We start from the raw sequence: 25,204 nt of genomic DNA, 5'->3' as shown, positions 1-25,204 counted from the left end.
CCCTTCATTGTCGATAGCGTTTTTAAAACTAGTGCCCCTCAAAAAATGTGATGGAACTACTTCGCTGGTGAAATAAACCATTAAAGGTCTTTGTCCTTTACTCCAAATGCTTTTGATATATTTTTCGTTTACAGAGGTATCATCCTAACCATGACTGTTATGTCTTGTCTTTCAAAAGTTAAACATCTTAAATATCTCAAGTCCTTACTAAGAAGAAGGCAGTCAAGTCTTCTGGGGAAGATATATACAGAAATAACAGAATGCCTTCAATATGGCACTGAGTGTAAGTGCCCCTATTTAAACACAGGGTGGCGGTAATGCAACGGCTATGATTGCCAACCGCGCCAATGCAACTCCGAAGAAGACTGGGAAGGTTTGGGTTTGCGAACAAGCAGCTCGTTTTTTATCTTTGCGACTCTGTTTTGTTTTCGTGCTCTCTCCCTCTCTTTGGGATTTATCTCAACTGTAGAAATAAGCATTCCAAAAAGAAAAAACATGACCGAAACTTCAGCAGATATGGATTTCACAGAGGGCGTGGAGATTCGCAAATTATCGGAGCTGGGAGTCGTTGATTTGAAGGCCGAGTTGAAGGAACGAAAGCTGGCCGTGACGGGCAACAAGAGCGTGCTGGCGCAGCGGCTGAAAAAGGTCCCATTATTATTATTATGCATCAACACAGTCAACACCACTGTACTGTTCAATATGACGCTGGTTCTCAAACGTTATATTTCCATTAGACCCCGATACGATAGATACATCTGAGCGTGTACAAATGGACGCCGTCCATTCGGTTCCATTTGTACACGCTCAGAGGTACAGGCCTCGACCATTTGGAACCCCCTCAAGGAACCCTGTCTGAGGGTCCCTGCCGCCGGACCCCTTTTAGAACCACTGCTTACTTATTCACTGATTTGATTTGTTGAGCTCTATGCATTTAGTCTGTCGATTCATGTGGACAGTGGACACGCTTTACGTGCGCATGCAAATTCATCTACGTTGATGCTTAATTCATGATGAACTCCTACTTAATAACTCACAATTCATCATGATTGAGTGTATCATCATGACATGAACGCAGCATTCATTCCTGGTCCCCACCTTTAAGTAACACAGTAACTTTGCCCTGTGTTTTAATGTTTACATAGTAAAACAAAACATTTATACCAGCAGTTATCGTTATCAGCGTGGTTGTGTTAATTACTGTTTAATACCTGCAGAAACATTTTTGGTGGTAACCCCAAAAACATCCCCGTCTACCAAAACAAGCAGTAGAAAATAATATATAAAAAATACAATGGGGGGAGAACGTGGTAAGATGAGCCACTTTTTGCTCAAGTTGTCCTGGTAGCAAGGCAAAATGAGATGGCAGTACAATCTAAAGATCTACCCTTATTTCAGGATGCCTTCTATCAATTGAAATAATGAGTAAGCAAAGGACAAAGACAATATGACTTTAATATATATATATATTTAAAGTGGTCATGTGGCTCAATTTGTCCCAGGTAAGGGTTACGTTGATCCAAGTCAAGGGGTAAGTTGAACCACATGATATTTTAATGTTGACACTTAATATTCAATTCACTTATCCAAAATAATGTAATACGCTTTTCCCTTTTGTAAATAGTCTTATTTGTTTGTTTATTATTTAAACAATATTAAGACAATTAAATAAAGTTTGTTATTCAGAACCTTGTACTATTTGCAATTGTTAATACAATATTGCAAACTACTCTTAAATGAGTATGTACATCCAAATTAAAGGTCCAGTGATGCAAATAGCCTGCATCCTTAGACTCAATAAATTGAGAAAGGATGCAATCATGTCACCCACTGGGGGTACTGGGATGCAGTACTGTACTCTGTACTGTACTCTAACATCGTTGAAGTAGGACTCATAGATAAACCCGTTCTCCCCTACACCAAGAGGGTGCACGGTTGCACCCACTATTGGAGGGAAATGATGGGTATTTATTTGTTTGTTGTTTTGCAGGGCAAAGTTACATACTATGCTTTTATGGATGTTTTGCACAGTTCCACTTCTATGCCCAGGATGAGCACTCCTAGGCGGATAGCAGTAGCGAGGAGGGTGAGTTTCTGACTGGTGGTCATTCAGAGATGCTCATGAGCACTCATCCTGATCCTGGGCATAGAAGTGGAACTGCGAAATAACATAACATCCTTAACTAATTAATTACATTAGACTTGGTTAATAATAGGTTTCTGACTTCACCATTAGTTATTAATGGTGAGGACCAGGAATTAATGATGAATCGATGAAAGTATGCGTTCATCAATTCGTAATGAAGCGTTAATTGTGTATGAATTTGCATGCTTAAATAAAGAGTGACCACAAATCATGCTCTAGCTAAAGGGTAAAAAAAAAGTGCATAAGAAATGTCACTGGGTGCTAACTCGCTAGCAAAGCATTAGCTCAAATGGTCAATATGTGCCTGAAATGAACGCATGATAGGTTATATAATATAAACATAAAAGTGTTGTCCTGTAGCGGCAGCCAACCTATTCAAGACAGTATCTGTCTCTGAATGTCTTTCTGTGTGCAGGCAATAGAGGAAGAGGGAGGCAATCCGGATGAGATTGTTGTCATTGCTCAGGAGGAGAAAATTGCGAAGAACGCTACACCAACATCGACAGTCAAAGGTATAACAGACAGACAGCCTATGGATCAATGCGGCAGCTGTCAATTAAACTATGCCTAACCCTAACTTCAGTAAAACTATGCTGCCCACTAGGGGAGCAGTTAGGTGTCTTGCTCAAGGACACATTGCTGACCAGGCCTGGAATCGTACCTTGGACATCTGTGGACTGTGGTTCCCCAGGCAGGCTCTCTCACCACTCAATTACGGCACCCCTTCTCAAGTGCCCACTCTTCTGCATAGCAATGTTCCAGGCCACCCTCTTAGGTCCTCAAGTGTTTGCCTGCTCGAGGTTCCTAAAAAAATGGCGACCAAGAAATATGGTTCGGCAGCCTTCTGCTTTTTTTCCCCCGCTACAGATCAAAAAGGCTCCCTCGGTAGACATTTTTAAAGCACAGCTCAAGACTCACCTTTTTTAGTTTTAATCTTGATTATGGCGTACAGCTCAAGAAAATCTAAAAATCCTATCTCAACAAATAAGAATATTTTATGAGACCACTAAAAAAAGGATTTATTAAACGAGAGATATCGACCATCTGAAAAGTATATTAATGTATGCAGTCAATACTTGGTCTGGGCTACTTTTGAACAAATTATTTCATCAATGTGGCATGGCATGGAGGTGATCAGCCTTTGTCACTGTTCAGGTGTTATGGAAGCCCAGGTTTTCTTTGATAACAGCCTGACAATACAACCTAGATTCTCTGTGGAGTTCAGGTCAGGCCAGTTAGCTGGTCAATTAAGCACAGTAATACCATGGTCAGTACACCAGTTACTAGTAGTTTTGGCACTGTGGGCAGGTGCCAATTAAAAATCGAGCTGGAAAGGAAAATTAGCATCCCCATGAAGCTTGTCAACATACTGAAGCACAGTGTACTCTAAAAAGATGGCTGTGTTGAAACCATTGTTAAGTTTTCATATATATTGTATATTTCGTATAGCCTAGGCCTTAGTTGGAGTGAGCTACACGAAATTAATACTGAGGATTTTCTCTGTGTAATCTCTCCCCGTAAAAATGTGCCACATGCATATCTGGCAATATGTCCCAGAAAACTGAATATTTCTGCTACATCAGTTATTTTTAATCAAAGTTCATATGAGGACTTTTCTGTTTGAGCTACACAATAAACTTATATTGTTTTACAGCTACAAGGCAAGACAATGATGGACCAGAGGACAACCTTAATGAGGACGATGGTTGTGATGTTCCGGTGAGTCCAATACCTTATGGCTTCTGTGAAGCTATTATAGGACACTAGTATTATTTTCTGTTTCCTCTATTTCTCCTGAACTTTGTGCAGGAAGAGCATCAAGGTGAGCAAAATAAAATGCAGGAGATGGATGTCCTGGATGCAGAGAATAACGGAATAACTGCAGACACAGATGAGGAAGAGAAGTGGTTAACTTTCCCCCCCATGGAAGGCAACGAAGCGAACATAAATGCAGCCATGACGGATGAAGAACAGGACAATGGAACAATGGAGACAGAGGCTGAATCCAATCTTGAAGAGGTGAGAGAGTGGTAAGGGTCATATCAAGCCCTAGCCTCACATACCACAGTACTGTACGGTTAAAACAATGTTAGGAAATCCGTTTTTGGTACATTATGAGTATGAGACCTACAGTATCACAATAATTACATAATCGCTAGGGCTAATCGCTCCCGATTCGATTCCGATCATTTGATTGAATTATCTGTAATATCATGATATGGATATAATATTGATCTCACGCTTGTATCACGGCATCCTGCACGTACGTGCGATGTCAAAATGAATTGGAATAAAAAAACAAAAGATGTAGCCTATATGTATCGGGTCTGGATCGCAATCATTGCATCTTGGTGAACTCTTGCAGTGTGTTATCCCTAGTCGGCGACCAATCGTCAGTTAGTGTGAAAGCCACAAAGATATAATGACAGACTATTTCAAAACCGGACTCCTGTAGTGTGAAATACATACAACGATCTGATGACTCGCCAACAACTTTAAAAATCCTACAGTGTGTAGGGGCCATAACCTGGGAATTTCCCAGAGTATAATTTGTCAGGATTCCTTTTTCCTTGTTGTCTCATTCTGAAGGGGTCAAATGTAGCCAGACCTTGCACATCTGGCACAAACACCTAAGACCATTGATATTAAATACTGATGATGATAGTTCAAATAAATAAAATTGTTTAAATGCAATGGATATGTAGGCCTATGTGACTTTGTTATAGTCCAAATGCACATTATGTCAGTCGAGGAGATGTAGTTGGCCCTTGGGTGTTTTATATTTTCTAATATGGCCCCCTTTGAAAAAAGTTTGGACACACCTGGCCTAAAGGTTACAAGTAGGGAGAAGTAATTTGGTCCTAGATGGACGTTTTCAGTGGATTTAGTCAGGATCTGACTAAGACTGGTATATACACCACTTGTAATGTTTGGAATAAACCAGTCTTGTACTTAATGTACTATTTTGCTTACTTGCTTTAGTAATTCATTTCCATAAAATGTATAAATGAACAATGTGGTTGCACATTTTGGATAGTTTTTATTGTATAATTGATTATTCCTCTTGATACAATTTATGTTTAAACAGATGACAGTGTCGAGGTTGATAGATAAAGATGAAGACCAGGCACACTTATCATCCAATGAGGTACAATTTCCCACAGATGCTTTCATGTGCAAATCTGCTAATGCAAGTCATAAAATGTAAATAAAATGTATTTCTTTTTTTAGGCACATGAGAATTACCCTGATGCCAAGGACAAAGAAGAAGCAGGTACTATTGAAAATGGGTTAGAAATTCATTTGAATGCAGGCATGGCATCTTTTTACATACATAATCCATCAGTTTAGTGTAAATTCAAACGGGAAGGGAGACTGGAAACCCAAAGGGAATTGCTGTAATTGTGTTGAAAGTTGGTCAGCCATACTTTAATTTCAGCACAGAAAAACACTTAAATTAATAAGTGTAGCCAAAATTATATTTAGCAACTTTAATCAAAATGGTGTTGAACAACTTGATGCACAATGTCGGCAATCAAATGTCAATGTCAGGAAGTGTTGTAGATGATTTCAGTGTTTCTAGGTTCCCACTCCAAGACCAAGATGACGGACAACTGTCAAGCTTCATCAATGAACAATAGCCTTTTTTAAAGACTGGATTGAATATGAATTCACTGGATATGAACCTAATGGAATCCATTCACTGTACTTCATATCGACTGTCAAGGCTCATCAATGAACAATTGCCTTTTAAAAGACTGGATTATGAATTCACTGGATATGATCACAATGGAATTGATGCACTGTACTTTAAAGCAACGGGCGAGGCTCGTCAATGACAATGAACAATTGCTTTTTAAAAGACTGGATCATGAATTCAATGGAGTTGATTCAGTGGACTTGATATCAGACTCTAATGTTCTCAACATGAGTGGACAGTACACTCGAGTCAAACTGAAAGAAGGCAGACTCCACTACTGATCTTTTGTCTCTTCTGCACTGAACTCTTTAGGTTGTTTGCACCCCCAACTCAGCCTTTGGGTTCACTTTCCAGTCTCCCATTAGGGTGTGCCCTATCCTTATGATCATTTGAAATAAGAGCACAGTCCAGGGTTCAATGGGCCTCATTCACCAATATCTCTTTTCTTTTAAATTACTTCCTAAGTGAATTCCTAAAATAAGTTGAGTCAGATTTGTGAAACGTTCTTAAAAGGCAGAATTGTTTGTAACTACAGTATGTTGTTGATGATGATTACCAAACCTTGTAACTTGAAGGGGTGTGCCAGATGATTCTAGTTGTCATCGGTAGACTCCCCAACTATCCTAATTAGCATTAGTAATTACCATAGGGAGCCGCCCAACCAGGTCATGACTGCATGGCCCTGCCTGCAGTCAGACCTTCTGTTTTAATTTCTGCTCGAGTCAAGAATGCCTAAACTAAAATCTAAATATGGTGGAACAACAGACTCTAAAGTCCAGACACACACAGCAAAGGCCGTCTGAATCGGGATTCGAACCCATGAGTTTAAGCTCTTGTCAGGCTGTATTGGAGACATAGGTGCCCGGACTTCTAGGCCAGTGGTCTGGGCCCATAATTCATGTTCAGGAGTAGTGTTAGTAATGGATATAAAACCTTATATTACTGAAAGCTGGTCGTGGGTATGGAGGGGGCGTGCTTTAAGTATGGTATGGAAATGGGGGTGGGAGTGGGTGGCTTTCAGGTAGGAAGTGGACAGGAAAATGGGGGTGTGGTGTGCCGGCTGTCAGGGATATGGGGGTCCTGGGAGTGGGGGGCGATGAGGGTGGAGAGGGATGGGGGGTTATGGGGTGGGCTTCAACTCAACTGCGTTGGGTTGGATTGTAATTTTCACAACTGTTAAACGCAGTGCTTCTCAAACATTTTCTTGTCAAGGATCCGCAAATTGCATGTATTTGGCTGCAGACTAACAATCTGAAAACGGTGCATTTTTCAAAACATTTCAAGATTTATCAATGTTTCGAAAGTAGCCGATCTACAACGGGCAGTAATTTGATGCGTTGTGATCTTGTAGATCAGCTATCCCAAACAACGTATATAATGGGGTTAAAGTGGTAGTGTTACTTTGTTTTACTGTGGACCCACTAGAACCCCCTCAAGGACCCCTCGATGTCCCCAGACCACACTTTGAGAATTACTGCAGTTATTTTGCGCAACCATATCGGCACTCAAATGTGCCTAGTGCTCTTGAGCATGTGTACCCAAGAAGAAATCTCAGCTAAGAAAATCTTGGTGTATGCCAAACTCTTCTTGAAATCTGCGTATGTGGGTCCTAAGAACAATTTTCCTCTTAAGAACAGTTGGTGAATGAGGCCCAATGACTTGCTAAGTTCCTCGTTAACCATTACTGTTTCAGAAGTGATTAAACTTTGCCATTCTATTCCTGTTAAATCGTAGAAAATGACAAAGTAGCCGGGTCTTGTATATCTGAGCCGCGTAACGAAGAACGGCAGCCGAGCCAGGAAACGGCTGTTGAAGAGCATGTTGCCACTACTGACGGTGGGGAAGAAACTGTCAGTGACATTGGCACCAAAGGTGACAGTGAGGACACTGGATTTATGATTAACAAGGACGGTATGGAGACTGATAAAGAGTCTGGGGACACGCAAAATGTACCCGAAGAAACAGTTGAAAATCAAAGCATTGCGGCTATTGTAAGCGAACAGAGCCCTGAGAGCAAAATGGTCAATTCAGAAACAAGCTCTGAGAAAGAAGAGAAGACCAAAGACAAAGCTGCTGCAGAATCATCCTCGGCACCGAAAGAGTCCGCTTCTGTTGATGGTGATGATCAGAAAAAGAGGTTTGTTGTTTTCTGTCTACCGGAAACCAAAATGGTTATCTCTGTTGCATTGGCTCCTGTGTACTAGCAAAATTTGGATGCTCTATTTGAGGCATAAAGTACTATGTAAAAGAATTAAGAAAAAACAAAACAACAACTTGGTAAGTATAATAGTTCTGAGCTATCTTCACTGCTGTAGGTTTATTGTTTTTTTCCTTTGTTTCTACAGTAGCTCTGAAGAGAAAGGTTGTGATGCTGACTCAAAAGACAGAAACGGTAAGTGTAGGGAATGCTTACAGTTTAATCAACAAACGAGGTGCTCGGATCGGCTCCGATGGTGCCCAAATGTGTACACAAAATCCATCCACCATCCAACCAAATTCACGCCGTCACTGCCTTTTAAAGGTTGAGACCCACTGTTGTAGATGACATGACGATGAGCAAAGAAATGGACTTGCACTTCAAATAATGAAAATATGACGCCCAATTTCATATTTTGTGTATTCATTTAACCACTGCAAATTATCTGCTGAGTGCTGATCCTGTGGTTAATACATAAATGACATTCTGATATTGACCCCCCCCCCCCCCCCAGGTTCCAGGGGGTCCCCATTAAAATGAGTTATGACTATAGAATCAACCTATGTAGGATATTTGGAAATAAGCTCGCAGCGCTCCATGATGCGATGTGTTCTGAGCTTGTAGATCTGCTTTTTTCCAAAAATCTTGTCTGGGGGTCCCTCGCACAGAATATTTTCCAATGGGAGTTTGTGGCCAAATGCATGTTAGTTCAGGAGTCCTTGACATGAAAATGTTGTAGACAATTTCTCACGGTGTGTTTCGTGTGTAGCCTCTGGAGGCAGTGGTGCTGCTAGCTGCAACAAGAATCTGTGTGTCAGTGGTCTGTCCTCCTCCACTAGAGCCATTGACTTGAAGACCCACTTCAGCAAGTATGGCAAGGTTAGTTACCAACACGGTAATGATTATGCCTACATATTAGGCCTGTCATAAATCGCTATGTAATCGCCTAATCAATTATTTTTAATAATAATCGTTAGCTTGTTTAACAACTTTCCCCAAAATAGTGGGAATAGCAGATCTACAACAAGCTCACAACACTCGCCGTGAGCTTGTAGATCAGCTATTTCCACTAGTTCCTTGAACATTTTCAAAGTATAAAGTGTTTACACATGTCAGTCATTCCTTTGTATATTTAAGTTATTTGTCATATTTGCCCTGTGGAATTTTGGTTTTCTAAAAGCCAATATTAAAGGCCAAAAACACAATTAAATCATTAATCAGCATTATTTGTGTGGCAATTAAACAAGTAAAATCTTAACAGACCCAATTATGCATATATATATATATATATATATATATATATATATATATTACTTTCCCCTATTTACATTTTGTGCAGTTACATCTGCTTTGACTTTACATACATTCACGGGTTGCTTAGGGTCACTAGCAACCAATTGAATGCAACAGTAAAAGCCACAGTGCCCTGCCACTAGATGTAGCAAATATTCACCTGTTCCATTATTTGTGCATGATGGGGATGTGGTTGCAAAAGAAACACTGCTGGATGCATAAAGTTGTCTTCATTGTTCTCACTCGTCTTTGTTTTAGTACTCCCTGCTCTTACTGGCTTCCCTCTCTACCCCCGCTTGGTTCAGGTTGTTGGAGCCAAGGTGGTGACCACTGCCAAAAGCCCTGGGTCTCGCTGCTTTGGCTTTGTCGCTATGTCCTCCACAGAGGAGGCCACCCTGTGTATTAGTCACCTTCATAAGACGGAGCTGCATGGGAATGTGATCTCTGTGGATTGGGTTGGTGGTGTTGACTTTTTATTTTATTTTCTTTAGTTGCATAGTTTGATTCAGAGAATGTAGACATATTCCATTGTCTGTATTCAGTGTGGTCTGTTTTTGTGCTAGGTTTAATTAATAAATATTACATGAGGGGGTGTGCTACTGTGCTTTTACTGCTTTACCATGAGTATTGGCACAACAGTGATGCAGTCAGGAATGAGGCACAGAGTTCCACAAGCATCACTGAAACATTGCAAGTATCACTGAAGAGACTGGCAGTAGAGCTAACTATTTCAGCCCTATTGGACATCACGACTGAAAGATTAGTATTAATGAATGCATAAAAGAAAAAAATAATTATATTTGTAGTAGTGTTTAAAACAACCTTGTGAAAAGTATTTGTGCTCATGTCATGAGTTATTCATATTATTAATCAATACCTCCATTCCCTGAATGTGCAGGTCAAAAATGAGTCCACTGGGAAGAAGCCTGCAGACTCCACAGACTCCAAGTAAGGTCATCTAAAGGCTGAGAAACATAAAAATAAACTATTTTTTAGAAGCTAATCATAGGCATCATATTTAGTTAGCATTTATATACGTTTTAAGGAATTATTATAAATTGTGGTTGCCCCAACGCAAGTCATGGTTTGCAGTGTGTGTGTGTGTGTGTGTGTTAAAATAATAGTCCCCGTCACACTAAATTTGGAAGCCAATTACAGTCAAATGGTATGGAATATGAAAAGGTTGCTTAACCCTCATTGCCTGTTAAATATCATGTGTGTTTTTGTTTGTTGCTCCTCCTAAATGTAATTGTGTTGTGACCTCTTCCAGGTCTGAGGGTGAAGGAAGAAATGGCAAAGGTGAGTCAATGAATGGATTCTTTATAACTGGATCACCAAATGTGACGTGTAGCTTCCTGAGTATGACCTGTGGTTGTTTTTGTAGGGCGTAATGAGAGGTCTGTCGAGAAGGATGGCAGGGAGCGAGTAAGTCCCTAAATATTACACACACACACACACACACACACACACACACACACACATAAATGGTCGACACAATCTCTGCTGATTACCCTTGAACATTGATTTGATTTTTTTTTGCACATTTTCTTTTACAGCACGGTGAGGAGAAGAAAGACATCCTGTCATTTGACCAGATCAAGGAGCGGCAGCGAGGAATGAGATTTAGATACTATGGGTACGTAGAATGTAGGTGCTTCTGGTAAATGATTATTATACTTTGTGTGTGTAACATTTTAGCACTGAATGTATCTTCTTTGTTGTGTCATTGTTCCTCCCAGAGACGGGGACCGTCGCACGAGAAGCCGTAGTCGCGACAGTAGCAATATCAGTCAAGATCGCATGAGTCTAGAGAGGGACTTTCTAGACGACCCTGACGGCTTGGATCCTGAGTTCCTAGAGCGTGAGACGTTGAGAATAGAGGACGAACGCAGGCGCGAACAGGAGAACATCCGCAGGGAGAGAGAGGAGCTGCGGCGCCTGGAGGGCCAGCTGCACCACAAACGGGACCGCTACGTTGGGAAGAGACCTTATGACCGGTAAAGAAGGAGTAGCCTAATTGAGACTCGTCAGGACATCACTATAGGATTGGATGCATGCTAAATTGATTCATTATGCAAATACTGTCTACTGCGATTCAAACATGGCCATTATCAGTGTATTCTGTTGATATGATGCTGTATTTGTTTCTGCATGGTGCAGGATACTGTACATGTTTCTTGTTTGAGGGGCTCCAATGCATGGCTTTCTGAAATTTCATCATAGGCCAGCCAAGTCTATGGACTTTTAATGTTGGTTTAGAGCATAATTAAAAATAACTGGTCGCCAGCCAGGTCTATGGACTTTTATGTTTGTTTAGGATAGTAAATGACAACATAAGACGTTAGCTGGCTGATATAAATACTGCCCTTGCTGCGCCCCTCACGTCACAAGTTTTTCTTTTTTTTTACGTGGATAATCTATCTAATCTATCCCTTATTTTTGAGTGGTGCTAGCTCCTCTAATGCATGGCTTTTGAAGATTGTCATATGGCAGCCAAGTCTATGGGACTTTAAATGTTTGTTTAGAGCATGTAAATCGTTTGCCAGCCAAGACTTTGGACTTGGACTATGGACTTTAATGTTTAGGGCACTAAATGACAACATGAGACATAATGTGGCCGATAATAATATGGCCGATATAAATACATCTTGTAACTAATTCTGTTTCATACAAGAATCAAGCTTCATGCCTTCATGAATAAAGGAATGGAACGGTACAACTGTAACCAATGCGGAAGAACCTTCAGAAGAAACAGTAAATTAAAACTGCACAGGGGAATTCATTCATAGAAGGGAGCCAAACGTACAAAAGCTAAACAAGGTGTGCCCCTCACTTCACACAAGTGTGATGTTTACGTTGTTTGCTGCTGCCTGTTGCTGTGCAGGAAAGATGAGTGGCCAGAGAAGCGGGTGGCCATGGATGACCGGTACAATCGATACCAAGACGTTGACTACCACAGCCGTGGTCGTTACCAAGACGACTGGACGTCGGACAGACGGGACACCTTCCACAGTGGAGAAAGACAGTCACATAACCAGGTTCGAGACTACAACCCATATATGGGTCATCAGTATATGGCACGGCCCCTTTTGTGCCTATACATGGAGCTGACTGATTTGCTTGCACCTGATTTCATGACGAATCTTGACAGTTTACGACAACACTCCATATTTGGGCTTAGCTTCATTGGGAAGTCCAAAATGGGGTCGTGGTATAAAAAAAATCACACTGTGAACTGAGCGGTGAAGTGTTGAGTTTGAAAACCTCTGTTCTAGTTGTAATTATGCTCAAACGTTTTTTTTCTTTCTTTTTGACAGATTAGCAAGAACATTGTTGTACATTTACATGATAAGACACTTTGACTGCCAACACCACCATCTGGTGGCTGAAATGTGTACTATTCCATTCATTTAAATAGTGGACACCTTTAGTTTCAAAGCAGTTTCAGTCGGAAACCGAGAGTCAGGAAGTGATTAATCGCTATGTAACGGGTCCCACGAATGTTATTTATTTCACCCAAAACAGACATTGTGTAACTAGAGATCATATCGTAAATGAGGCGCAAATCAAGCTTGTTTTGAGCCAAAAAGAAGAATCCGAAGTACGAAAAACTGCGTTTCCATAGACTGCACTAGAATTTCGCCCCCCTTCGGGGGGCTCAATCCTAGTGTCGTTGCAGCGCAATATGGGAAGAAGGAAATTGCGGGAATTGACAGACTCCACTTCATGTTTCAGCTGTGGTTTTAAACTCAGTAGTGTGCCCTGCACACAGCGCACACTCGCAATTGCAGCTGGAGGGCGACGCGACACACACACACACACACACACACACACACACACACACACAGAGCGATGTGTGGATAAATCACTGAGATTTGGGAAATGTGTTCAGAAGTACAACGATTAAGCACGCACAGGCAAATGTCAGAAGCATCTGTTTCGGTTTCCAAACAGGAAGTTGTAAATGTGCTTATTAGACGGAGGCAGCGTGATGCTGGCATCTATTGTGATGCCAGCATCACCACATTTCACATAGAAATATAAGCACCCATTTACTCGCTTAGCGGAGACTGTGGGGTGGTAGAGGACATCTCCCCGGACGCGTGGGTATGTCCAGATAGTTGCCTCGCGGAGGCCTCTTTGTCCAGTGTCCATTCTGGGTCTGGAAACGGCACTTTTTTGAGTGTTGACCCCAATAGAAGGTCTGCTGCTCTGAATTTTACACCTCTCCCGCTTAGCGGAGACTGTGGGGTGGTAGAGGACATCTCCCCGGACGCGTGGGTATGTCCAGATAGTTGCCTCGCGGAGCCGTCTTTTGTCCAGTGTCCAGTCTGGGTCCGGAAACGGTAATTTATTTTGCATTGACCCCAGTAGAAGCTCTGCTGCTCTGAATTTTACACCTCTCTCGCTTAGCGGAGACTGTGGGGTGGTAGAGGACATCTCCCCGGACGCGTGGGTATGTCCAGATAGTTGCCTCGCGGAGGCCTCTTTGTCCAGTGTCCATTCTGGGTCTGGAAACGGCACTTTTTTGAGTGTTGACCCCAATAGAAGGTCTGCTGCTCTGAATTTTACACCTCTCCCGCTTAGCGGAGACTGTGGGGTGGTAGAGGACATCTCCCCGGACGCGTGGGTATGTCCAGATAGTTGCCTCGCGGAGGCCTCTTTGTCCAGTGTCCATTCTGGGTCCGGAAACGGTAATTTTTTTTGCATTGACCCCAGTAGAAGCTCTGCTGCTGTGAATTTTACACCTCTCCCGCTTAGCGGAGACTGTGGGGTGGTAGAGGACATCTTCCCAAACGCGTGGGTATGTCCAGATAGTTGCCTGGCGGAGCCGTCTTTTGTCCAGTGTCCACTTTATAAAGTCCATGCACTCCAGTGAATAGCATTTATCCATTTAGATAACTTTTTTATGTTATTTAATTACTTATTTTTACACAGAAACATAATGTGTGTCTTTACAATAACTGTAATGTAATAATAATACTAATAATGTAATGTAAAAATTATTTAATTAACGAATTAAATAATCTTATTTTATTCTGAAAGCAACCGGATGTCTTAAATCTGCTAGCTGTCAGACCGGAAGTTCTAAATTTGCTCATAAGACGGAGCCTTAGACGGAGCCAACTCGCAGGCAGTGCGAGAGGCTGGTTACAGGATTCTATAGGTCAGCCGTTTTGGTGTGACACACACGGCTTCCACATTTAGCTTCATACTGGGTGAAAGTGTCCTTCCAAAAATTATTATTTCGCTCGAAATTCTTATTCACAATGACATCGAGTTGAGGTGTTTGTGTTTTAGGGTAATTGTTGCATAAGCGCTATTTCGCACTATTTCTCCCTCCCCTCCCCTGTGTCTGAAGCAGCTAGCATGGAAGCTATATGGATTATGGAAGCTTTCCCTCCGATTGCACACAACCATGCCGTTATCCACGCGTCCATCCGATTGCTTTTAATGTAAATGTCCCATCCACTGAGCAATAGCGATATAAGCGCCTTATTCATTCATTCGATTCATTTGGGTGTGGGGCTGTGCAGTGCTGTGGGCAGCCTTTCTGACGGAGGCTCGGAGCTGCTGCTGCTGACGCTGTTCGAGTCGCATGGAGCAGTATAGAGTAGGCGTGGCGCAGCATTAGAAGGGCGCAGCAAATGCACGACATTGAGGGGTAGAAACCATCCCGGTCGCATGGTTCATCTAACGCGTGTGTCACTGTGAAGGACTGGCCCCAATAAGTGAACGTAGTTGGCGTAGTAGACGCCAACATGACGATTCTGACGTAGGCTGGTGATGTTGAGCAACAATGGCGTGGTTGACAAAAGTAATATTTATTCAGTAATTAAGACATTTCTTTCAATGAAATGTAGCCTATATGTATTCTGGGAGTGTGCCGAATTTATTTTGCATATAGAGATGTGTGGTGAAAGTGTGGTTGGGTCGGAGAAAGCTGTTGGATAAACGGCCATGTGCTTATGTACCCCTGTCTATTAGGGTAGCAGGATTATTATGATTATTATTATTAGTATTGTTATTGTGATTATTACATGGATTATTGTTGTGATGTGAGCTTGTGGCTGACTCACTATCTAGAAAATAAAAACATGGCACTTCATTTAAAATAGGTTACAGACCCCTGTTATATGCGCTTGTTTTGGGATTATTTTTAAAGACCTATTTACTTGTTTCTATGAGACATGGCAACGCCAACAGCGCAGCGAAAGGCATCCACGTCTTTCTCTTGTGAAATGCTGAGATTAGAAACGACCATAATTATTTCATTTCTCAACCTTAAAAATAAAATAAAGACATCTCCATAATCCTTGGGAAGTGTGTGTAGCAAAAGTAGTCGGCATTGTCATGGTTGAAAGTATTCATGCAACACTGACGCTGTAAGCTGTGTGATGCTAACGCGCTAACACCGTTAGCATGGTCTGTGTTGGTCAAAGGAAAAAGGATAGATATGAAACTACTGGCCAAAGTGTCATACAAAACACAACACCTAAAATCGGAATGTGATGGTGACCTATTGAGCACAAACAGACAATCATGATTTGCTTGCTGGACCTATAATTAATTGATGTGCATTACATTTCCACCTCGCACATAAAAATCAAAAGCAAGATGGATGCTAACGCGCTAACACCGTTAGCATGTTCTGTGTTGGTCGGAAAAAGGATAGATATGAAACTACTGGCCCAAATAAATGTCATAGAAAACACAACACCTAAAATCGGAATGTGATGGTGACCTATTGAGCACAAACAGACAATCATGATTTGCTTGCTGGACCTATAATTAATTTATGTGCATTACATTTCAACCTCGCACATATAAATCAAGCCACAGTGCAGTCAGAGAGTAGTTCACAGGTCACACACAGGAGCAGTGAAAGGGGGAGGGGACTTGGGATGGCAGTGTAGAGTAGGCACGACATTGAGGGGTAGAAACCATCCCGGTCGCGTGGTTGATCTAACGCGTGTGTCACTGTGAAGGACTGGCCCCATTAAGTGAACGTAGTTGGCGTAGTAGACGCCAACATGACGATTCTGACGTAGGCTGTTGAGGTTGAGCAAGAATAGCGTGTTTCAGAAAAGTAATATTTAAACAGTAAAGAAGACATTTTTGGCGAATGCAATGTAGTCTATGTCTTTTGTGGGAGTGTGCAGGTTTTATTTTGCATAGAGAGATGTGTGGTGGAAGTGTGGCTTGGTCGGAGATAGAGCACGAATGAACGGCCAGGTGCTCATGTACCCCTGTCTATTAGGGTAGCAGGATAAGCCAGCGGAATTGTCTTTACCGGATTTCTTCTGGGTTTTCTTTTTCATCGCACTCGAACCGGAGTATTACGAGCACGTTGAGAACACAGTTGTGAACCCTAAAGAATTCATATTAAAATAGGCATCAAAAGGCGAACTCGGCGCACAGGGCATTCGGACCAGGAGGCGTCAAAAGGCGATTTCGGTGGTAAATTAGTTAACAATAGTATCATTTGAACATTGTTGCTGGGAAGTATTTGTCAGTGTCATGAAAGTCTACATATTACGAGCTATAGCTAGCCATCCTTATTAGCATTTGCCATGCTTTAGTTTGACCCTGTTCTGTATTCTTCCCCCTGTAGCACTTCTCAGACAGATCAGACAGATACAGCAGAGGCACCTGGAAAACGGGCTACAACAAGCATTTCAACGCAAGGTCAGTTCTTAGTTCTTTCCTGCATTTAATGGAACATCAATCCCAAACAAATCAGTGTGAACTGTGAAGCCTGACACCTTTCGAAAAGCAATGTTCTCTCTGCTATTTGCTGGTTTTGGTGCCAGGTGATGTCACCCTGAATAATTACATCACCGGCAGCACTACTTATTTGTGGCTGTGAATAAGTTTGTGTGCATGTTCTCTGTCATCTCTTAGAGGAGGAGGTCGCGACTGGGAGTCTGGACGGAAGAAGGACAGAGACAGAACATGGCACAGTAAGAATGTGTTTGTGTTACAGTGCTACTAGTTGGTGTGATATACCGGGTTCCCACGGTCATGAAAATCCTGGAAATATTTAAGTTTAAAAAAATGTTTCCAAGCTTGGGAAATTTGTGGAATTCATCAAATGTTTGGAAAATGTTCGTCTATGTATTTTCTAATAATGTGTAGACACAAGGGTAGACCCATTCTATGCGTCCTTTAACACTAACACATTAAGGGTAACCCTTGGAGTAAGTACTTTTGTGCTGTTGCTATATTGTATATAGGCCTGGAAATGTGGTCAAATGTGGGAAAAGTTATGTACTACATCTGTGGGGTCCCCGCAGAGATGTCCCCGCAGCAGAGCAGAGCAGAGGCCAGCACGTCTAGTCCATACAGCTCCAGCAGACAGCTGTCCCCTCCACCTCGCGCACGCTACAGCCCCTCTGACATCGCGGCCAGCAGACAGCTGTCCCCTCCACCTCGCGCACGCTACAGCCCCTCTGACATCACGGCCAGCAGACAGCTGTCCCCTCCACCTCGCGCACGCTACAGCCCCTCTGACATCGCGACCACTGGCCGTAGCCGTCTGCTGCAAGAATTCCAAGACCAGTACTTACCCAACCTCCAGCTCCGCGACCTGGAGGGACACGTGGTGGAGTTCGCACAGCACCCGAATGGATCCAGGTTGTTTAAGATTCTGCATGCTTGCTTTTGTCATATTTTACATATATTGCCATTGTTATGAACATTATTACAATAATCAAGGCACTCTGCTATATGACATGTCATAAAATACATTCAGCTTAGCATTATAATTATGCCAGATACAGGCATATTGTGTGTGCTGGGCCAATACCTGTCTCGCAGTGTCGATTGCACCCAAGCTTGAGCTTTAAGGCCTACACGCACTACACGATTTTAAGGCCGATTTTGGCCCGCTTTCTCAACCCCCGACAAATTATCTTGCGTCTTTTCATCTTGTAGTTCGACTTATCAAAAAAACAAATATTCATCCTCCGACGCCTACAACAACACGTCATCGCTATTAAACATTTAATTGTGTTTACATTTTCTCGCCTAGTTTGACATCCCCTATGACATGTTCATTGCGGGCGCACCACATAACCATTTATTACATGGCTTGGTTGAATGCTTGATTCTGATTGGTCAATCGCTGAATTCAGCTGTGAGTTATGTGTTGATAATGACCGCTCCGCTCTATAACAGACCTCTGCCTAATCAAACACTCTGAGCACCAGCTGCGCGGCTTTCGCCCCGCTTGATTTTCTGCTGTTTCCAACATGACCGCCATGTAAACGCACACACTAGTGACACACAATGTCATGAATGTCGGCGAATTATCTCCTGACAATGACCACCTAGCCAGATATTATCCCTTAGATAATACAGTTTTTAAGAGAGTAGTAGTAGTAGTAGGTGACCTATTCCTGCAAAGGCGACCTGAACATTGTACACATCAGATCAGAGTAGTAAATAAAGAAAACTAAATGCAGCTTCTCCCTCTCAAATCCCAACCGTTTATCAAAACATCATAGCCCATTTACACCAGGAGAGAGGAAGAGCAGAAAAACACATTTATCTAAAAGATCAAAGGGCTCTAACATGGTTAAATGTAATTGCTGCCCCGACACATGATTCCATGTTGTTACGTTCAGCAAGCATGAATTATTACACCACTTAAACGGGGGTAAAGCCCACTTACGCTTTGAAATATGGAAACTTCCAGGCAGTCGGGAATAAGGAAAATAAAAAGTTACTCCAATATTGTCCAATAATCGATCCACACAGGCTGGGGGGCGGGGGGGAGGAGTGTTCATCAGTTTAATCCAGATAAGGTGAGAAGAATAATCAGGGGTACAGAGGCGTGCAGCCTCCACATGTGTCCATGTGTGTAATTACATGCGGGTGGCATGCACGAAGTGGGGACGAAAAGTCTAGTCATAGAGGGGGAGAGAGGCATCTATTTATCGGGTCTAATTCACCAGGTAGGCTATTTATGTAAGAAAGCGCCTGCTTGTGATTGCTGAAAAACTTCAGCCCATCTTTAGTCTTGAACATCAGGGTTGCGGGGTAATTCACATAACATAACACATTACACTATATTTTCACGAACGTGTCCCTTGGTGTGAATACGTCGGGGAATGTGAAAAACGTGTAGTGTGACCAGTATCAAGAGAAAGAAATGGCTAGGATCTATTCCATTTTAATCGGATAGTCTTACATGGTACGTTGTGAACCATAATAATACATCGTGTAGTGAGTACCGGGCTTAAGTCATTCTTCACCCTTGGAAGTTTCTGTCCTTGGCCTGCCCTGGTCTCTGGCGCCGACAGTACTGTAGTTGATTTGTCGCTGTTTTCGTTATAGTTCAGTTTTGAATGGTTACAGACAAAACTCCCAAGATAACATGAAGGTCTAATTTTAATGAACTGAAACATTGTACTGTATTCCCAATATTAAATCCTTTTCTTGCATTTGAAGACTTGCACTCTGCACTAAGATTTACTATGCTCTGTCACAGCTGGATTACATTATACTAGTCTGGTGATGGTAGCTCACGTGCCCATGATGTTATTTAGCATAGTGTTTTACATCTGTTTTCAAGATAAATGTAGCTAAATCGATAATTCTTTCAGTATTCGTGAATAAACTGTTTCAATTTGATATTTTGTATTTATTGTATTGCACCATTCCCTATGCTTGTCTTTTCCTCCTAGGTTTATCCAAAAAAAGCTGCGCTACTGTGCTCCAACAGATCTAGAGATGGTGCTTGAAGAGATTCTGCGGGTGGGATACCCGCTAATGATGGATACGTTTGCGAATTACATCATCCAGAGGTTGATTGAGGTTGGAAGTTACTAGAAACGTGCACTGATCTCTGTTTAGAGATCTTGTTCATATTCCCTTACCTGTGTTGTGACATTAAAGAGAAGATGATGTTAAACTGAAAACATGATGCTGTGCTTGTCACCAAGAAACAGACTTTTAAAATGCAGCCTGAATAGACGTAGATGGAGTAAACAACATATTGATGAGCATGGCAGATAACCTCTAAAACATGTCTGCAGAGGATCTTTAAGGATAATTCTTAATTAGGTTAAATATTTGCTCCTTATCTATTTAATAAAACAACAACAATGCTTTATGTAACAAGGCACACGATTAAAAAGAATGTTATAGACTAATACCAGCAAAGGATGATTTAGTCTTATTGCCTTATTTATGCAGATCTCAAAATAGTGTGAAAGAGTACCTTTAACTTTATTATTCTGTTGTGTCACAGATTGGAAGTGCTGATCAGAGGGTGGCCTTATCGACACCTATCCTTGGACACGTCCTGGCCTTAATTCAGCATAAATCTGGTTGTCAAGTAATCCAGAAAGCCCTGGAGTTCATCCCTTCTGACCAGCAGATCATTGTAAGTGAGCTTTGACTTCCTTTTGTTTTCCAGAATATAACTGGGTTTAGCTTTAACCCATTTCGGGCGTGAACCCCTTTTTAACTCAGATCTTTGCTTCTGTGAGGTCCCTGGAACGACATATATTCAGATGTGGGTCGGATGCCAATTACAGATTATTCTGGGGGTCCTTGACATGAAAAAGGTTGAGCACCACTGACATAGAAACATAGGTTTTTAACGCCCGATGTTATTTAATCCATTAAATCATAGCGCCCAGCGATTTATAGCAACGGAGCACATTTAGCGACATGCCTGATGTTATCCTGGATGTGGCTGAAGTAGCTTGATGTAGCCAAAACACTCTTGAGGCGATCGACAACAACGGGAGGTATGATTTAATTCTATCGCGACTAGTGACGGGACCGCGGTGGGCCGTCTAACACATAATCTTTTCTTAGAATTGGACGGAATGATTTAGATCAAGAGTTATTCACGTTTTAAGATTTTCGATCTTGTCGGCTAAAATGGGGGGGGAACATTTCCGATGACGTCCTTTGCAAGCCTGTGGAGCGATGTGATCGGTTTTGATATCAATAATCGCCGTCCTTTTGATCAATCTCCGTCTTGAGCGCTGGACGTTACTAATTTGATAGGGCGGAGAACTCCGTCCGGTGTTAAAAGAACACACTTCACCCATTTCCAATCTTAGATTCATATTTGTGCTCACTAATGCTCATTGTAAGATTGCAGCATGGCACTATATGGATGTGGCAGGCCTGGGCCGTGAGAAAAAGCCCAAGGAGATGCCAAATCAGACAGACGGCGCCTTTTTTGTCTGTATGTATTGCATTCCCCGTATTTACTTGAAAAAGACAGAAAGGATTCAAACGTCGTATCTGCTGTTTGTTGCAATTAAATATGTGGTCCATTCAGAAGTGAGTTGTGAGCCCCGCTTTGTTTTGCGTTTGGGTTTTTGGTTCAGCACCAAGAAACGCATTCTTTGAATGTATTCCCTTTGCCCCTTTGTTTTTTCTCTTCGTATGCTATCCTAATACTCAAGCAACATCTTCACACCCTCTTTCCATTTCTAGAGTGACATCGTACGAGAGCTGGCTGACAACGTGCTCGCGTGTGTGTGGGAGCGGAGTGGGCGTCTTGTGCATAACCCCAACGGCTGCAGGGTACTCCAGAGGATTTTGGAGCATTGCACACATGAGCAGACGGCGCCCATCCTCGAGGAACTGCATAAGCACACTGAAGAGCTCATCTATGTAAGTATTTTGCATCTCGTCTCTGGCCCCAAATACCATGAAGCACCTCCCCAGAGGTGATTAGATAATTAAGGTTGGCATAGCTCATGAACCGTTTGACCGTCAGCAATAAAACTTTGATACACATATGAGTCTCCTCATGCCGAACAACTTTCGTTTTGACCTCTGACCTTTTAGATCACCCACCATTTTGAATTATATGACAAACAGTTCAAATCTATCTCCTCCCGGGATCTTTGATCGAAATGCATGAACATTTCTACACGTGAACTTTAGACCTATTACATTTTTACATATACATAGTACATTTTTATGTGAACAAATGTAGCTTTTATGAGCCAATGAAAACTTATTCTGCCATGGCACTAATACATAAATGCAGAGTCAAATGTTTATGAAACTACAGTATGGTAAAGGAACATGCCAAATGTCTTACTTTTTCCTTTTCTGATGAGCAACACGCTACTGTATATGATGCTTAGATGATTTCTATTTAATATTTATATTGGGATTCATTTGCGTGACTGTAAAGATGAAATGGGGAGGAGGCTCCACTTCCGCTTTATCGCTTACTCATGATAGAACTTCCGTTGCTCCAGACTGTATGACGGAAGCATTTGAAAATTGCGAGAGGCAACAGTCTGGCAACACGAGACTAGTTTGGGGTCTGTTTGGGGTAACAGCTGCAATAACGCTTGGTGATTTAAAGTGGCAATGTTGAGCAGCCTAAAAGGGCCTATAACTATAACTGCAACCACTGCTTAGTTCACACAGGTGTTCTTTTTCTTATTGTTTGGCCCTCTCTTATACCTGCTTGCAGCTATATTTTATCAATTGTGCTTGTCTTTTGTGTTAGGCATGTCTCAGATGTCAGATTTTTGTTTTGATTTGGCATTTCGTGTTTGATTTTATTGTTTGCTGTGTAGTCTGCAGACCTGCCAAGTGCCAACATCTATGCAATTTTACCTCACATTACTCTGGTACAATTGGTCCCTCCAAAGTATACAAATAATTTTCTCTCACACCCTAAATCACTGTCCGATGCCTCTCTGTCGCCTCCCACAGGATCAGTGCGGCAATTACGTCATCCAGCATGTGATGGAGCATGGCAGGCCAGAGGACAAGAGCAGGATTATTGAGGAGGTTCGCGGGAAGGTTTTTGCAATGAGCCAGCACATATATTCAAGGTACACTAATTTCTGACATAATCAACTGGGTTGTACACTTTCTACTGCCATTTGGTGCATTTCCATTATCCGCCAGATACGCTTTCTTCATTAGGTCACTCGTATGCATTTCTTTTTTCATTCTTTGGTATTACAAAGATGAACACATTTATTGTATTTACATGACATTTACATGACATAGACATAACCTGCAATGAATTCCTTACTGTAATGTCAATATACGTATTGACTTTTATTGTTTATTTGTTAGTACCTATGCTGCTACCTACATCTATGCATTCTATCACTCTTTCTGCATTGGATTGATGTCTTAGAGATAATTCTGTCGTACACTTATTGTTGAAATTCAAAATGAAATTATCCATCCATCAGTCCAAATAACGGATAGAATAAAACTAGGCTCATAACATCTCAGCTGGGCTTGCAGAATATGAAGGCTTGACTAGGACAATCACTAATATTAATGGAGCTTCTTTCTGTGTCTCAGTCGCGTGGTTTCCAGGTGTGTCATCCACTCTTCGCCTGCGGAGAGAGCCTCGCTGATAGACGAGGTGTGCACCCAGATGGATGGCCGCCACAACGCTGTGTACAGCATGATGAAGGACAAGTACGGCAGTTATGTGGTCCAGAAGATGCTTCACAAGGCAGACCATGTTCAGCGTGAAATCATCCTTCAAAAGGTTAGTGGACTCTTCATAGACGCATGTGTGTATTAGAGGTGCACAGGTCAGTTATATCCACAGATCCCGCGGATATAACCACAAGATATAATCGTTGAAGTGAAAGAATATCATTAGTAAACTCTCCAAAATGAATGAATGAACATTTTACTGTCTGATGGATTCAAGTTCTCTGTCGTGCCGACTGATTTTTGTTATTTGGAATCCATTTAGGGCAGACCTCATAAGAGATCTGTGTAAATACAAGCGGAGTAGTTCTAATGGCGAGAAGTGGTGATTGAATGGCGGTTCAGCCCAAAGCAACACCTTATGACTGACAAGGGGGTGGCACCCTGCTGACATGGGATGAATGTTACTTTGAGCTGGCCATTCAATTATTGAGTGTCCCCAGGTCCCCACTGTTACCCATAAGTGTGCAAACTGTGCATACCTCTATATACGTTATGAGTTTATTAGTTGGTGGGAGAAATCTCCACACCATGGCAACCCTACCCATGATTTACACAGTCCTCGCTAGGCAACCCAGTCTGGCTAGAGATATGCACTCCGCGGAGGGGCACCTTTCTTGTTGAATTTGAGGAAGGATCTACCAGAGTATTAGGTGGCTCAAATCTAGAACCAAGTGGGGTGTGATACAATAGGTTGAAAACAAAAGGTTTAACTCATTATTTATTTCATCTTCTTACTGTAGTCCTCTTGGCAAATCTCTGTAATGTAGAAAGTAGAAACTCTCTGTAATGTACTAGAAACGCTTGTTTTGGAGGAATGAGTCTTGGAATGAGTCTTGTCATGGATTTGCTCCTCAGATAAATTAAAAGATGTGAAATATTGTATTAAAATCTAGTGTAGTTTTAATTATAGTCATGTTTTTCCTTTCCCTCTTGTCTGATGGATGTTGGACTCTGTGAAATGAGTATTGTATTGTCTTGATGACATCAAACGAGAATGAATTTGAACTTTCTTATACCTTTTTATAATCTTTATTTTTAGATGCAGCCTGATACCGCTGACGACGACGATGACGTCGACGACGTATGTGAAGAAGACAGTATGAAGAGTTAGGTGAAGCATGAAGAGTGGATCTGATTTGTGTCCAGTCGGCAGCCCCACATATGGCCACAAAATGCCAGCCCTCTCTTTGTACTGTACAATAGTCTTTATTATGATGTGTGGCAGTTTAAAGGAAAAACGAGAGCTAGCTGCTAGCTTCTAACTGTTGCGATGTAAAAAATTATGCTGATTATAAATATGTTTTGTCATTGTTGTCATAGTCATGTGCATTTGCAGGTCACCTTATGTAGGCCTACCATACATTTCCACATTGGATGAAAATAAATGAACACATTTCTGGAGGCA

General features: G+C 41.8%; 1 protein-coding gene across 2 annotated transcripts; it reads left to right on the top strand.

Moving 5' to 3' along the window:
* The first annotated feature begins 375 nt into the window (after positions 1–375).
* On the top strand, positions 376–25,204 carry LOC308334466 (uncharacterized protein). Of its 2 annotated transcripts, none has more exons than XM_080791230.1 (25): positions 376–648; positions 2,562–2,658; positions 3,801–3,865; positions 3,956–4,165; positions 5,235–5,294; positions 5,378–5,420; positions 7,581–7,983; positions 8,192–8,238; positions 8,813–8,922; positions 9,642–9,791; positions 10,235–10,284; positions 10,607–10,635; positions 10,721–10,761; positions 10,893–10,972; positions 11,076–11,333; positions 12,221–12,374; positions 16,952–17,025; positions 17,242–17,300; positions 17,634–17,973; positions 20,028–20,157; positions 20,594–20,728; positions 21,802–21,981; positions 23,047–23,168; positions 23,656–23,848; positions 24,839–25,204. In XM_080791230.1, the coding sequence occupies exons 1-25, from the start codon at positions 496–498 to the stop codon at positions 24,908–24,910; spliced, it is 3,255 nt and encodes a 1,084-aa protein (XP_080647356.1). In that variant the 5' UTR covers positions 376–495; the 3' UTR covers positions 24,911–25,204. The 2 variants fall into 2 exon arrangements, with proteins under 2 accessions (XP_080647356.1, XP_080647355.1); XM_080791229.1 differs by having other exon boundaries at positions 16,952–17,036; positions 17,250–17,300.

This window comes from Protomyctophum bolini (assembly GCF_963924005.1).
Source record: "Protomyctophum bolini genome assembly, chromosome: 19".
NCBI classification, from domain to species: Eukaryota; Metazoa; Chordata; class Actinopteri; order Myctophiformes; family Myctophidae; genus Protomyctophum; species Protomyctophum bolini.
This window is presented reverse-complemented; position numbering and strand designations above follow the sequence as displayed.

Coding starts and splice junctions, on each gene's coding strand:
- LOC308334466 (XM_080791229.1), top strand. CDS start 496: ATGACCGAAACTTCAGCAGATATGGATTTCACAGAGGGCGTGGAGATT. Junction 10,285..10,606: donor GCAGACTCCACAGACTCCAA/GTAAGGTCATCT, acceptor GACCTCTTCCAG/GTCTGAGGGTGAAGGAAGAA. Junction 17,974..20,027: donor CAGCACCCGAATGGATCCAG/GTTGTTTAAGAT, acceptor TTTTCCTCCTAG/GTTTATCCAAAAAAAGCTGC.